The sequence below is a fragment of the Struthio camelus genome, chromosome 26, assembly GCF_040807025.1.
Source record: "Struthio camelus isolate bStrCam1 chromosome 26, bStrCam1.hap1, whole genome shotgun sequence".
Taxonomy (NCBI): domain Eukaryota; kingdom Metazoa; phylum Chordata; class Aves; order Struthioniformes; family Struthionidae; genus Struthio; species Struthio camelus.
In genome coordinates, this window is record NC_090967.1 from 5968134 (window position 1) to 5982396 (window position 14263).

Consider the following 14263-nt stretch of genomic DNA (forward strand, 5'->3'; position numbering starts at 1 on the left):
CCTCCCAAGGAGGTGATCTAGGGCCTAAGCTCTGCCTGGCCTGGTCAACTGATGTGCTTGCAGCTGTGCTGCAAGAGGGGAATCTTTTTTTTATTTTAATTGCCTGCTAGCCCCCTGCCGTTGTACTGCAACATAACAGACGTTCTCTGAAGTGGTTGCAACTCATATTTTCTTCAGGTGTTGGGAATGAACCTTGGAGGAGGTTCTGTCGTGGTTACCAAAGCTACTCAAAAGTTCTGCTTGCACCTGCAATATGTAAGCCATTTAATAACTGGCATACAATATAATGGGCTAACTGAAATCCTTGTCTTGTGAGCAGGCAAGCTCAGAGGATCACTGACCTCCTAAACCTTCCAAAAGTGTATTCTTCCTCTGTGCTCACAAATCCTACACGCTTAAAACTTAGGTAGTTAAGGGGATGGTTAGGAGTCTATGCTAGTGCAGGTCCCAGTGTACCCTTTTACTGATTGATGTTGTGGATACATTGGTCCAGCATACTATGCTTCCTGCTCTTGTAGTCCTGCCTATTTCTTGAAGCATTGTCCTGTGGACCACTCTTATTGATGCTGTCAGCAACAGCAGGATTGAAAAGCTTAACTTTTCTATGATAGCTGAATGTTACTTCTCAATGCAATGTTTACGCAAGGTTTGTATAAGTAATTGCATGCTTCTATTTCTCCTGGCTTTTAGAGGTTTAGCCTTGATTTTTTTTTTTTTTCCTCCCCCCCTCGTTCTCCTCGAAAGAATCAGTATGTTTAAAAACAAAAACAAAGAACCCTGAAGTGATGCATCATTTACATGCTTTTAAGAGAGGGGGAAAACTTTGTTTGTGTTCTTGACCTTCAGGGCGATGTTCACAGGAGGGATGAGAGAAGCCAGCCAAGACGTGATTGAACTGAAAGGTGTATCTGCAAAAGGACTGAAACACATAATAGACTTTGCTTACAGTGCTGAAGTGACTCTTGATCTTGACTGTATTCAGGATGTGCTGGGAGCTGCTGTCTTCCTCCAGATGGTGCCTGTCGTGGAGCTCTGTGAAGAGTTTCTGAAGTCTGCCATGAGTGTTGAAACATGTCTTAATATCGGGCAGATGGCCACCACCTTTAGCCTTGCATCCTTGAAGGAGTCAGTAGACGCATTCACCTTTAGGCATTTCCTCCAGATCTCTGAGGAAGAGGATTTCCTCCACCTGCCGCTGGAGCGCCTTGTTTTCTTCTTGCAGAGCAATAAGCTGAAAAGCTGCAGTGAAATAGATCTCTTCCGTGCTGCTGTCCGCTGGCTGCAATATGACCCAACCCGCCGTGCCAACGCCAGCCAGGTGCTCTGCCATATCCGCTTCCCGCTCATGAAGTCCTCTGAGCTGGTGGACAGCGTTCAGACCTTGGACATAATGGTGGAAGATGTCTTATGCCGGCAGTATTTGCTGGAGGCCTTCAATTACCAGATCCTGCCCTTTCGCCAGCACGAGATGCAGTCGCCTCGCACCACCATCCGCTCAGACGTCCTGTCCCTCATCACCTTTGGCGGCACTCCCTACACGGACAACGACCGCACTGTGAGCTGCAAAGTGTACTACCTGCCCGATGCCAACGTGCGCCAGTTTAAGGAGCTGACGGAAATGGAGGTGGGTAGCAGCCATTCCTGCGTGGCCGTGCTTGACAACTTTGTCTACATCGTAGGAGGCCAGCACCTGCAGTACAGGAGCGGCGAGGGGGCTGTCGATATCTGCTACCGCTACGACCCACACCTGAACCAGTGGCTGCGCATCCAGGCCATGCAGGAGAGCAGGATTCAGTTCCAGCTGAACGTCCTGCACGGCATGGTGTACGCCACCGGCGGGAGGAACCGCTCCGGCAGCTTGGCCTCGGTAGAGAAGTATTGCCCCAAAAGCAACGAGTGGACTTACGTGTGCTCCCTGAAACGCAGGACGTGGGGGCACGCAGGAGCCACGGTAGGAGACAAACTGTACATATCAGGTGGGTATGGGATATCCGTGGAAGACAAAAAAGCCCTGCACTGCTACGACCCGGCAGTGGATCAGTGGGAGTTTAAAACCCCAATGAATGAACCCAGAGTGCTGCATGCCATGGTCAGTGCAAATAACAGGATTTATGCTCTGGGAGGCCGCATGGACCACGTGGACCGTTGTTTCGATGTTTTGGCTGTGGAATACTACGTGCCTGAAACAGACCAGTGGACAACCGTGAGCCCCATGCGCGCAGGTCAGTCGGAAGCTGGGTGTTGTCTACTAGAGAAAAAGATTTATATCGTAGGAGGGTACAATTGGCATCTGAACAATGTTACAAGCATTGTGCAGGTGTATAACACAGAAACTGATGAATGGGAAAGGGACCTGCATTTCCCAGAATCTTTTGCTGGCATAGCATGTGCTCCTGTGATCCTACCGCAGGTAACGACCCAGAGGTAACTACGTGCGACTGAGCTGGCCTGCAGAATCGCCTCGCGTTGCATGTTATCAGGATGCCGTGTTGTTCCCTTGTTGTTTGCAAATGGTATTGTGCGTTTTGTGGGTGAGGGAAGGAGAAAAATAGCTTGCATTCCCTCCTCCATGAAGTCCCTCCTCCCCTTATGTAGTGTTCTGGCAAGAGCATTCCATCAGAAGCACTTGTCAGCTAGTTAGACTTAACAGATGTTACAGCTGGAAAAAGCTTTTTTTTTTTTTTTATTCTTTTCTTTTTTTTTGATGGAGGGGAGTGAATTTTGCCAGCTTTCCATCTTTTTAACAGTGCTACATGTTGCAAACATTGACAGCTCAGGAGTAATTCAGTACTGTGGTATGTTTAAAAGAGTTCAGGTGTGATTTTTATTAATAGTTCCAATAATCATTGTATGTCAATTTTTTTTTTAACAAACAAAAACCAAAATCTGTATAACATACTGACCTCCAGAAGCAATAAAGGGACAATGGGAGCTAGAAGAGCTCAGGTGCTTGGTTTATGAAAGCATGTTCTTGCTTTGCAAAGGGTTGCTTTTCTTTTTTTTTTTTTTTTTTTTTTTTTTGCCTGAAAGGGAATACTTATCCCTGCTCATCTCTGATCTGTGTTGATTCTTCGTTGTTTGGATTACCTTGCAGTTTCAGATCGCTTCCTCACCCCCTCCAGATAGTAGCATGAGGTTCTAGTCTAGAAATTCTCCCTTAATTGGGACACCCAAAGTTTGCAACACTAAAGCCATGTTGATAGCTTGATTACATATAAACGGGCATGATTTTTATAATTGCCAATAATGTGCTTGGCTTCACTGGCAATAAGAGCTCTGCAGCTGTTCATCAGTGCTTGAAGCGAGAGCACCTAGAGTTTCTGTCCTTCACCTGTATGCATCCATCCAAACCTCTTTCATACAGTGAAGGAGATGGGTGCTACTTGTCCAAGTGCTTGAAGGTTTTCTCCCTTGACTTGTAAATAAGGTAGTTGGTATCATGATATGACGGAAGTCCAAGTGGAATGCTTTTTGTTGCCATTGAGAACTGGAAATCAACAGAGATTTGTTCTAAGGTGGCTTTGTCATGTTTTAGTATTCTGTGTGCTAAACACACATTTTATGATACTTCCTGAACTTTCCTCCAGGTCATTTTTCTAATTAATTTGACTGATTAATGAATTGAAAGTTTCTCCTTTTTATCAGGTATTCTGTTTCAAGGGCTTTGTTTTGTATCTGTATAAGTTTTGATGTAGATGTATGCAGCCTCCTTTTTAGAGAAACTGTTGCGTTCTGCTGTTAAATAAATACTGTGCTGTAACCTTTAGAGACAATATGTAATGTCTGTTTTGCTAATGAATCATCGATCAGGTCTATTTAAAGCACGAACTCCATACCTCAGATTCACTTAAAGATATTTTTCTCTGATAATTGATTCAAAGTACCTTTGTATATGATAGAGCGAGGACACGTGCTTCTCAGTTAAGCTTGTCATCTAAATTTTAGTTAAAAGGATACATAGTTTTATCTGTGTTTCTCTCTACTTGCTGGTTTGCCAGTAATAAATTAATGAAAAGTACTTGTTCTTGAATAGCGTGCTAAAGCCAGTGGGCAAGCTCCACTTGCTAGCTCTTAGGCAGTTAATTTACTCCATTCTCTGTTCATTTGGTCTGGCGTGGAAGCCAGAAACACTGCAAAACAGCCTTGGCAGATAACAAATGCATTTTGAAAGGAAGAAATATAACTCAGTACAAGCTTCAAAGTTGCAAAATAATGGATTTTTTTTGTTTTAAATTTAAATGCTTGCTTATCTTTATGAAAGGAGTGCTTTTTTAGGTGCATTACAAATGGAAGGTTACTTGCTTTCTTGTTTGCAGAGTACAATTCAGCTTCATATGAGTGTGCCATTCCCCCCATCATTGCCTCCCTAAAATGCTTCAGTATTCTTCCCTATTTTATTTAAATTTTCCTACCAATAGTATTTCGATGGCAGCAACTGATGGTTTGGGATCTTCTTTAATAACTGAGATTTCCTGAATGTGCAGCCTTCGTGCTCACAAGCCATTCTGAACCCATGCTGTGACCGTGGTTAGCATCTCTTTGTAACGAAACTGTTTTAATTTTCACTTCAAGCTACTAAGGTATGTGTTTGTGTGTGTGTGGAGGGGGGGAATTGTGAAGGGGGGGAAAAAAGAAAAATCCTTGACAAATTTAATATGTTTGGTCTTACTTTTAATGTCAACCTTGCAAAAACAGACTTAGCCTCTGTATTGGTTCATATCAGAATGGTGGCTGTGTGGATAGGAGGATTCACAAAGCCATTCTGTAATTATGGTTTAATAAACACACCAACCGTTGCCTGCGACGCGGCAGACTAGCCCGGTACCTGCTTTGCCGTTCCCTGGCGCGGTGCGGCGGGTGCTGGGAAAGGTTTCCAGACTCTCTAGCTGAGACTTGTGACAGAGCACTGCTGTGCACCATCTCTCTTTGTTAAAGGAATGTGCTTTTTATAGAAATATAAATAATTATTTTTCATAATGTTAGCTAGAAATATTCTAGCTGTTCTTAATTTAGCGAGACTGGCTAAAATATTTGTGAAAGTGCATATCATCCATATTGATAATAAAGTTTTACCCCTGTAAAGTATGCAGTTGTGGCTCTGAGCTGTTGTATACAGCGGCTACGCGTTATTCTGAAAATAAGCTGGTCTGATTCTTTTGTTGTATTGAAACAAGTTGATGTTGAGATGAGGGTATTCACATGAATATCTAAGTAGTCTTGAACTACTTAGATTGAAAAAGATGAATTTTTGCTATGGTGGGATGCAGTGCAAAAGGGCTTCACTTTTAACGCTCCACGGCTCGCTTGGAGAAGGCACTTCATGAGATGCCCTGCGTGAAATGGAACCGGCCTGGGATCTTCTCCTCTTTAAGAACGAACAAAGCCAAATAAATGTTTGATTGCACTCAGAGTCATTTATTAGTCTCAGAGCAGCAATAAACGTTATGGGGGTAAACCTGATTTGGTACATTTTAAAATACCCTTGAACAGATGGGGAACAGTAAAAGCCCAGCGTCATTAGTTCTCGTTATTTGCAGAGTATGCGTGTCCCATTGGGGACTCCTGTCACGGCTGGGATAACAGCTTCTGTCTTCTCTGATGTTTTATGGGCCTGAAATTGTACTTAAAACTATAAAGAAAGCGAGCGCTGGAACTTTTGGCAGGGTGCAGACTAGCTAGAGCTGGGGAACGTCTGCATCCTATTAATGGTGTCACTGACCCTCTTCCGAAGGGGCTGCCTGCTCGGCATCGCACTGTCACTTCTCCCTATCCGAGAACCTCGCTGACTCGCGCAGACTCTCGTATCGACGCCTCGGAAATTTAGTAGCGGCAGAAATGTTCATCTCTTTGATTTCAAGTGAATGAAGACACTCCCACTAGCTCTGAGCTCCCTGGTGCTGATTGAAAATGATGCCGAGCGCTGTAACCGGCTCAGGACCGCTCGTAAGCCACGGCAGAGCTACTCAGACGCGTCGGCTTCCACGTCTGCCATAAGGTCTCGAGTTGCTGAAATGCTGCAAACTTCAGGGACGTTTATCATGCTACGATTATTGAAGCCAGGCTACTGTCAAAATGAATAAAACATGTTTCTCAACGCAACTCTAATTATGATTTTTAGGCAGTTGTGTAATGTGCAGAACTTTATTTACCATAAATCTTTTGGTTGCTTGCACAAATGAATGAGGTTTCATCACTTGTGACTTAAGGAGCAGGACAAGTTAGTGGGACTGAACAGATTTACAGCTCAGCAAGGGCACGCTGGCACGTCGGGCAGCTGGGGGCGCAGAGCCAGCTAGCGCTGCCTTCCTCCAAGCGCTCTGCCATCTTGAATTTCACCTGGGAGCGTGTATAAATATATCTATCTTTCCCTTAATGTTATTTTTTACAGAGACAGCTTGGATTCTGCTGTGCATTTTAATACTGAGTAGGCACAGGATCATCCCACAGACTCCAGAACCTTTTTTCTCCTTCCAAACTAATAACCGAGTTTCAATAGTGCAAGGTTGGTGCTTTTGAGTTGAATGTTTCAACTGCAGGGAGTTCTATGGAGACGTTTTAAAAGTTTATGGGGCAGTCATGATTTCAACTGTTCCAACACTGAATGCTCCGTGCCACGAAGAAGACCCTGCCTCGGCTTTCTGCTGGCGGGAGGCAGCTCGCAGGCGGCTGCTGCTTTAGCTGCACAACCTGAAATTCACCTCAGATTGTCAGACAAAGGCTAAAGATTTAGCACAGTGCAATGAGGGGGGAGGGCTTGCATTAAAGTTGTGTGTGCAGTTTGCAATGGAAAACAGAAAAGCTGCTATGGCAAGAGTTTTTAAGAAGGTTTTATAAGCTATAGAGAGCAAATCAAGGGTACTTGGGTTGGTCCCTGAGGCTTTGCAGTCGCTATTTCACACCCAGGCCCCGTCACATAATTAGCTAGAACTATTTTATATGGCTTCTTAAAAAAATGAAAAAAATCTTTTTTTTTTTTTTGGTTCCCCCTCTTGTTTATGCAGGCCACCAGCCAGTCTGCTTCTGGCAACACTGCTTTATATCTGGAGTAATTCCTTTGAAGTCACTGGAGTTGCACTAGATTAACACTGGAGTACCTAGAGCAGAATTTATTCTTTTAGCTGAGTTGGTTTGTTCAATATCGTCCAGTCACATTGCTTTGAAAATGTACTAAAAAGTATTTTACACGTGGTTGTCTGATGTTTCTAATCAGGCTGCTAATCTGTGTCTCCCTACAACGTTTGCAATTATTTGCTTTAAATGCATCCTCTCTTTTTCCTCACCGTGGCCTGGGGTCTTGTTTAAACATGCGATCCTCCTTATGGCCGCAGATGTGCTTGCATTTGGTATTAGTGCCTCAAGGATAGTGGTTTACAACCGGGTTTAGGAGGAGCGTATGAATTTCACTGAGGTTTGGAAGAGAGAAATTAGTCCTATAGTGCAGGTAGCGTATCTGTAACCTTCATTTTGCCTGTGTCAGGGTTCTCACCCTTCTTATGACAAAAGTGTGAGCTTGCTATTTCCTAGGAAGCAGATGAAGGCATATACCATGGGAAGGGGGTCAGGTTTAGTGCTTGGTGAATAGAGATGAGCTCTGTGTTGCCTGCGCATCAGTTGTGCGGGCAGAGGCTGTTGTCCTGTGCCAGTTGCAACAGCCTGTCTCTACTTTCTTGAGGGCTGCACTATGTTTGAGAGTTTCTTTTTGGTATCTGAGTCTTTCAGAAAGCCAAGTGTGTGCTCTTTTGGGCTGCAGCTGTTGGTTTTAGTTATGCTGGGGATAATGGGAGGAAGGCAGGGGCCCTATTCTTCCCACGTTTATTGATAACATTGACATTGAAATGTGTCCGCCTGTTGTATCAAGGCATGAACGGCACCTTGTAGAGGACCAGAAAAGCAAACCTTGATCCCCGGCCAGATGTTGGGCAGGGTTTCAGCTGAAGGCTTACAGCTTGCAGTTGAGAACCTGTCATTTGCACAGTGAAAAACAAGTTGTTATGTTCCTTTTGAGGATTTTGCAAAACAGTGACCAGAATTTGAGTGAAAGAGCTGCTGCTATCAAAGGAGCCCCAAAGGAGCTTCTTAGAAATGCATTTTTCTCGAGGTACAGATCCGTCATCTAAAAGCACATGCTCGCAAGTGCAAGGCACCCTGTCCTCCAGGGCGCTCAAAGTGGAATGTCAGTCCACTGTACAGTTTGCCGTAAAATGTATGCTTAGGCATTTTCCTGAACTACTACTACTAATAATAATAACCGTGTGTTTGAAGTTGTCGTGTACTGATGTGCTTTGCTGAATTGCAGCCTAAAACGGCTACAGTCTGTGACCAGAGAGATCTGCGCTGCAGACCTTGCAGGATAACGCCGGCTGGGGAAGGGTGTCTCTCCCCTGACTGCCAAAAATTCGTTTTTCCCCCACAGAACTGCCCTGATAGACTGCTTTCTCAATGCAGCTTGTTTTGCTTTGGTGGCAGGAAGAGGGAGGGGAAAGGCGGCTCTTTTACTTGCACAAAACAGTTGTGCAAGTATGGCTGCATCCACAGAAGAAATGCTCAAGAGGTGCCTGCATTTAGCTGGCACGCTTGTCTAACTGCTCATCAGTTTTTTAATCCAAAATTTACCTGTACCTGCAAAAAGTTACTGAATTATCCTTCAACTCCCTCCCCTTTTTTAAAAATAACTTTGGCATAAAAAGTGCAGACGCAACTTCAGCCTTTAATTTGCAGGTAAACCTCTGTCCTAAGGCATGGAAATAGCGGTGGTTGGTTTAGCACCGGGCCAAGAACCAGGGATGTGGGCAGGTAGTTGATTATGGGGAGCTTGCTAGTGGTGGTTGGAGCAAGTGGAAAGTCTTACGTTTCTGCTGCTTTGTATTTCTGCTTGAAGTATAGCAGGAGACAGCAGGACAAGGACTGTTCCTTGGGGCGTTTCACCCAAGTAATTGTTGCCTGGCCTATAGCTATTTTATAAGAAATGAGTGCTCAGGAAGCTTCTGCAAAAAACTATAGTTTTTTAAGTCTATTACTTATGGCCCTTTTAGCACACGTATCTGAAGCTGAACCATGAGTTTTAAAAATAAAGTATTTTCTGCTACTTTATATGATTGAACGTCATCAAATTTTCTGAACTTTGATTTGACAGAAAGCTATGGAAGGAAACATCTTGCCTTTTGATATGCCTTGGTGTCTGATCTACAATTTGATTTGCAATGGTGTAATCTCTTAGTGGTAAAAAGTATTTCCCGGTTTCCTGTTTGTTTCAATAAAGTGCATGATTCTTTCTCGTGCCTCGCTCTTTAGTGCTGACTGAATATACCCGCCTATAACGCTTTTTGCCTTTGGAAAGATAAGTGGCTGCCGCTTTACCAGCTCACCGCATCACCTTGGCATCGTGGGAGTACGTCTTGCTTCAGCGTGGCACGAATCCAAACCTTGATTCTGGGAAAAATAACCGTAACAGAATCCTTTGTGTGGCTGCCAAAGCTTTACAGAGCACCAGCAGATAAGACTTGCAGAAATTAGAATATTTTCTTTTAGGAGCCTGTGTTTGCTTTCTTTCTCTAATTTTGGCATTTACAGGGAATGGGAAAGAAACTAAGTTGGAAAGATGACAGTGGCATAATCTGGGGAATGCTTCCCCCCCCCCCCATTCCTCCCCCCTCAACAGAGCAGAACCAAGAGTTTTGTGTGGTTGCAAGTTAGTTTGCTTGGTCTGATGAGGAAGATGAGAGATGAACAGACTTGGTGAATGGCAGAGAGAGGGCAATTCGGATGTTTTTATCTGCCCATGGAAAATAAGTATATCTTAAATTAAAGGACATGGTCACAAATTCCAACTGAAAAAAGAAAATTTTTTTCCCACAGAAAGCACAATTTGGAGCTCATTTGCAAAATACCATTGAAGCTGAGAGCTCTGTGGCCTTCACAAAATACTCTTTTCTGAGGCTAATGGGAACATCGATGGGAACAGTAAGTAGGACGCTTAAGAGATAAAATCTTCCTGTCTATAAGCAAAAAGTGGCAGCTTATTTGTTGGTCCAGGCACAATCTCATGTTGTTTGCTCTTGCGTAAGTGGTCAACCTCACACCTTCCCCTGAAGCCTCTAAGGGAGAATACGGAAGTAGCTGGCTCTCATCTGCCAAAGCAATTCCAAAGGATAACAAGCATGGGATAAGTAAACAAACTCTCCTCCCTGCAGCCCGCTGGCTCTCGGCTGCATCTGTGCTAAGAAGCTGCAGGTTGCTCGGTAAGGATTTGTTTGCAACAAAAGCAGATGTGAACACAACACTGGTCCTCCAATGACTCTTTGTTTGCTTCAGAACAAAGCTCTGATTCTCCGTTATGAGAAACTTGTTCATAACACATGTCTGGAAGGCGGAGGGAGATAGAAGCTGCTGTCTCAAGGGATCCCATAACAGCTTTCTAGTGAGATCAAGTTGTTCTCACATGGCCCCATATGTGCGCAAGGTGAAAACAGGAGGAGACATAAATAATGCTTATGGTATGAGCTCATCATTTTGTCAAATGCATGGCATATCTCCTTTGGTGGAGGAAGGAGGAAACCTGGCACCAATCTAAAATGTCTCCTTGCCAATGCCTTAATGCAGTCAAGATTTATATTGTCTGCTAGGTCATGCACTCAGCAGCCATTCAGATCCACCCACACCCCAAAATGCAGAGCTGTGAGTGGGTGAGAAATTCCAGAAGCGGCTCAGCCAACACGAATGTTGTATTAAAGAGAAGTTTATTAAGCAAATTGTTTTAAAATCAAAGGATTTAAGAACAGCAGCGGGATCCAGGTTGCACTCTGGAATTTAATCTGATAAAGCAAGACAGGCAAAACAATAAGAAAAGGGAGTCTTCTAGAGGGAGGAAGTTGTAGCCCCCCTCCCTCCCTGGCCATCTGTGTTCCTTCCCTGTGAACCAAGAACAGGAGTAGCCGTCGGAGGAGAGATTTCACTCCCTATTCAATCTCCGGAGATCCAAGAGAGGAAAATTTATCAAGTCTCATCTTAGACACCTAATCTTTTGGTGCTAAAAAAGGCAGATTGACAGCTGGATCTAGAGTATGTTTGATATTATCACCTATAGTATTAAATCCAGGATAACTTAACAAATAATTTATCTTCCTCCCAGTTGTCAAGCAAAAAACAATTTAGTTGAAGGGTATCTTGGTGTTAATCTTAAGACTACATGCTTTTAGCATGACAGGCCAGTTTTGCAGGTCAAATGCTGTTCACGTACACAGCTAGCGAGTATTTAACTGAACACGCGTGCTGATTGTTTACTCCTGGTAAGCAATGCAAGAGGCTAGACTAACGTCTGTCAGGAATGACACGGGTATGGCTGATCCTGCAAGGGGGTGGCCTAGATGATCTTTCACGTCTCAGCTGTGCTTTCTGCGATGGTATCTCTTATCACTTTATAAACACTTTACATGCAAATTGGCAACTAGGATTTAGGGTAGGATGCGACTTTGTTGCTAGCACTAGTCCTGACAGTTGGTGCTGCGCTGAGTTTCATCCATCCATCTTCCAACAGCCTTGCAGTGGTGGATAATTATAATCTCTTAGGTGGGCAGGAAATGCTTATAAATGACTGGTAAACTGACTAAAACAAGGCCACTGAGGTGATCAGTAGTAGAAGAGAGAGCAGAGTCTAATTTCTTTATCTGACAGTTCAACCATTAGAGGATTCAGTTACTGGAGTAAGCACTGTTCAGGGGCAGAGTCATCACTGAAAAAGAAGAGCTCCCGCTTTACCTCTGTTGCTTCATAAAAAAAGAAAGTGTAAAGGCCAGTGCGTGGGTGTTGGGAAACAGTACTGTCAGGATTTATTAGTGTCTAATGTGTGTGGCTTGCATATCACAGTGCTTTGCACCAATCTGATGCGAACACAGCTGGAATCGGTGGCTTAGCAGCCTAAGCTTGTGTTTTGAAATGTCTGCGCTCCCTGGAACTGCCCGCACGCATCCCGGCAGGGTCATCGCTGCCTGTCGTCCTGTCCTTACACCAGATATACCGCGTCCCACACATTGCCGGCTCTGTCGTCCAAGGTCCTGACCGCTCGGGGTGGAAATTCAAGGCTCTGGTGCCCTGGCTCCACGTCCTGGTAGAGCTGTGTGTGCAGAATAGCACGGGAGAGGGGCAGATGCAGGTGCAAGCGGGAGGAGCGGCACACGCTTGGAGGACTTTTGCCAGTGAAAGCGTGCTTGCACGGGAAGAATGCAACGTTTTGCTCTGTGTCGTTTACAACAGCACTGTGGTAGCATCTTCTTGCTACTGGACATCGCACTGAAACGTCCTAGGGAAACAGAAGCCTTTTCTGATTCCCAAACCTTTGCCAGGAACCCACTTCCTTAGTATCTTGCGACTAAATTTCTGCTGTACATACATCACTTTTCTTACAGCTTCACATGTCTTCTGTTGCACGAAGAGGCAGCGACCAGAGAGCAGGAACTGTTGCTTAAGAGACTCGCTCATTAATTCTCGTTCTCCTCTCCTTTTCCTTCTCTACTGCTCCGTCTGAGCGCTGGCAGGCGGCTGAGCAGGAGCTGGGTATCTTTTCCACTCCGTGTCTCAACAGGGGCCTGATGTGTGCGAGCAGCTGAGAGAATAGCTGGTTGCGTCTGAAGAAAAAGCCCACTGAAATAAACCACTGACCTCTCCACAGACAGGAAAAATAAGAGGAAACGGGAAAAGTTGAGATTTTTAACTTGCCGGCTAAAAACTTTAATTTTTTTTTTTTGTTTTAAGAGATTTATTCCCCACTTCAGGGCAGGAGTGTGATAGCCGAGTGCTCGTTGGGGGCGCACACTCACATCACCCCCCCCTCCACTTTTAGCATCACCTTTTCCAGCCAGCTCCGTTACCAGGCTCCCTGCGTTACGCAGAGCACAGAGGGGGGTTTCCCCTACCACGAGCGGGGCGGGGACATTAACGAATATGGGAAATTTCAGGAAAAAGAGGGGACGAAGGTGCCCGGAGCGGCCGCGGGACGCGGGGGCAGCCGGCGGCGAGGCATCACCTCAGGGCGGCCGGCGCGCAACGCGCATGCGCGCCCGCTCCCCGCGCACGTCCACGGGGGAAGCCCCTCTTCCGCGCATGCGCCCCCGCGCCTCTGGCCTCCCCCCCCCGCCTCCCGCTTCCAGCGTCGCCCGCCTCCTCCCGCTCGCGCCGCCGCTGGCCTCGCGCATGCGCCCCGCCGCCGCCTCGCCACCCCCTCCCTCCCGCCCGGCGCCGCCGGCGCGCAGGCGCCTTGCGCACCCCCGCCCGCCCGCCCGGCCTGCCCGCCCGGCGCATGCGCCTCGCCCCCTCCGGCGCGGGGAGGGGGATGCGGACGGGGGAAGATGGCGGCCTCGAACAACCCGCGGAAATTCAGCGAGAAGATCGCGCTGCACAACCAGAAGCAGGCGGAGGAGACGGCGGCCTTCGAGGAGGTCATGAAGGACCTGAGCCTGACCCGCGCCCACAGGGTGAGCGAGCGCCGCCGCCCGCCGCGCCTCCCCCCCCCCCGCCCGCCCGCCCCCGGCGGAGGCGGAGGTGGAGGCGGGCGGGGGAGGGGCGGCGCCCCCCGCGGCTCCCCTCAGCCCCGGGGGCAGCGGCGCGGCGGGCGGGTGGGGGGGCAGCGCCCCCTGGCGGGGGCAGTTGGCGCCCTCCGCCCCGCTCCGCTCCGGGGTGGGGGGCGGCGGGGGCGGCCGGGGCCGAGAGGGGCCGCAGCATCCTCCGCAGAGCGGCACCTGCCGCCGCCCGGCCCGGCCCGCGGCGGGGGGGAAGGTGCCCTCTCCGCTGCCCCCGGGGCAGGCCCCGGTTTTTGAGGCGGCTCCCTGCCCCCCCATCCCACCCGTTTCAGGCCTTGTTTTTTGGGGGGAGAGGAGGGGGCTGTCCCTGCCCCCCCCCCCATTTAAGGCCCTTGTTTTGGGAGGGGTGTCCCTGCTCCCCTATTGCAGGCCCCGGTTTTGAGGGGGGGTTGCCCCTGCTCCCCCGTTGCAGGTCTCGATTTTGAGGGAGGGGTGTCCCTGCTCGCCTATTTTAGGCCCTGATTTTTGAGGGGGGGTTTGCCCTTGCTCCCCTGTTGCAGGCCTTGATTTTTGGGGGGGGTTGCCCTTGCTCCCCTATTGCAGGCCCTGATTTTTGAGGGGGGGGTGTCCCTGCTCCCCTATTGCAGGCCCCGATTTTGGGAGGGGGGGTATCCCTGCTGCCCTGTGGCAGGTGTGGTTCTGGGGGGGCCCCTCTCTCCCGAGGCACGGGCAGGGGAACCCCCTCACTTCTC

At 47.5% G+C, this 14263-nt stretch overlaps 2 protein-coding genes across 9 annotated transcripts in view; both read left to right on the top strand.

The window, feature by feature from the left end:
- The window catches only part of KLHL26 (kelch like family member 26), a 23041-nt gene extending 13770 nt beyond the window's left edge, over nucleotides 1–9271 (top strand). For all 6 annotated transcript variants that reach the window (XM_068919800.1, XM_068919802.1, XM_009678507.2 and 3 more), the window contains one exon: nucleotides 847–9271. In XM_068919800.1, coding sequence (XP_068775901.1) covers nucleotides 847–2428 — 1582 coding nt within the window. In that variant the 3' untranslated portion in view covers nucleotides 2429–9271. The remainder of the gene's footprint in view (nucleotides 1–846) is intronic.
- A 3998-nt stretch (nucleotides 9272–13269) lies between these two features.
- Nucleotides 13270–14263, top strand: part of CRTC1 (CREB regulated transcription coactivator 1) — a 44352-nt gene continuing 43358 nt past the window's right edge. For all 3 annotated transcript variants that reach the window (XM_068920186.1, XM_068920187.1, XM_068920188.1), the window contains exon 1: nucleotides 13270–13466. In XM_068920186.1, coding sequence (XP_068776287.1) covers nucleotides 13341–13466 — 126 coding nt within the window. In that variant the 5' untranslated portion in view covers nucleotides 13270–13340. The remainder of the gene's footprint in view (nucleotides 13467–14263) is intronic.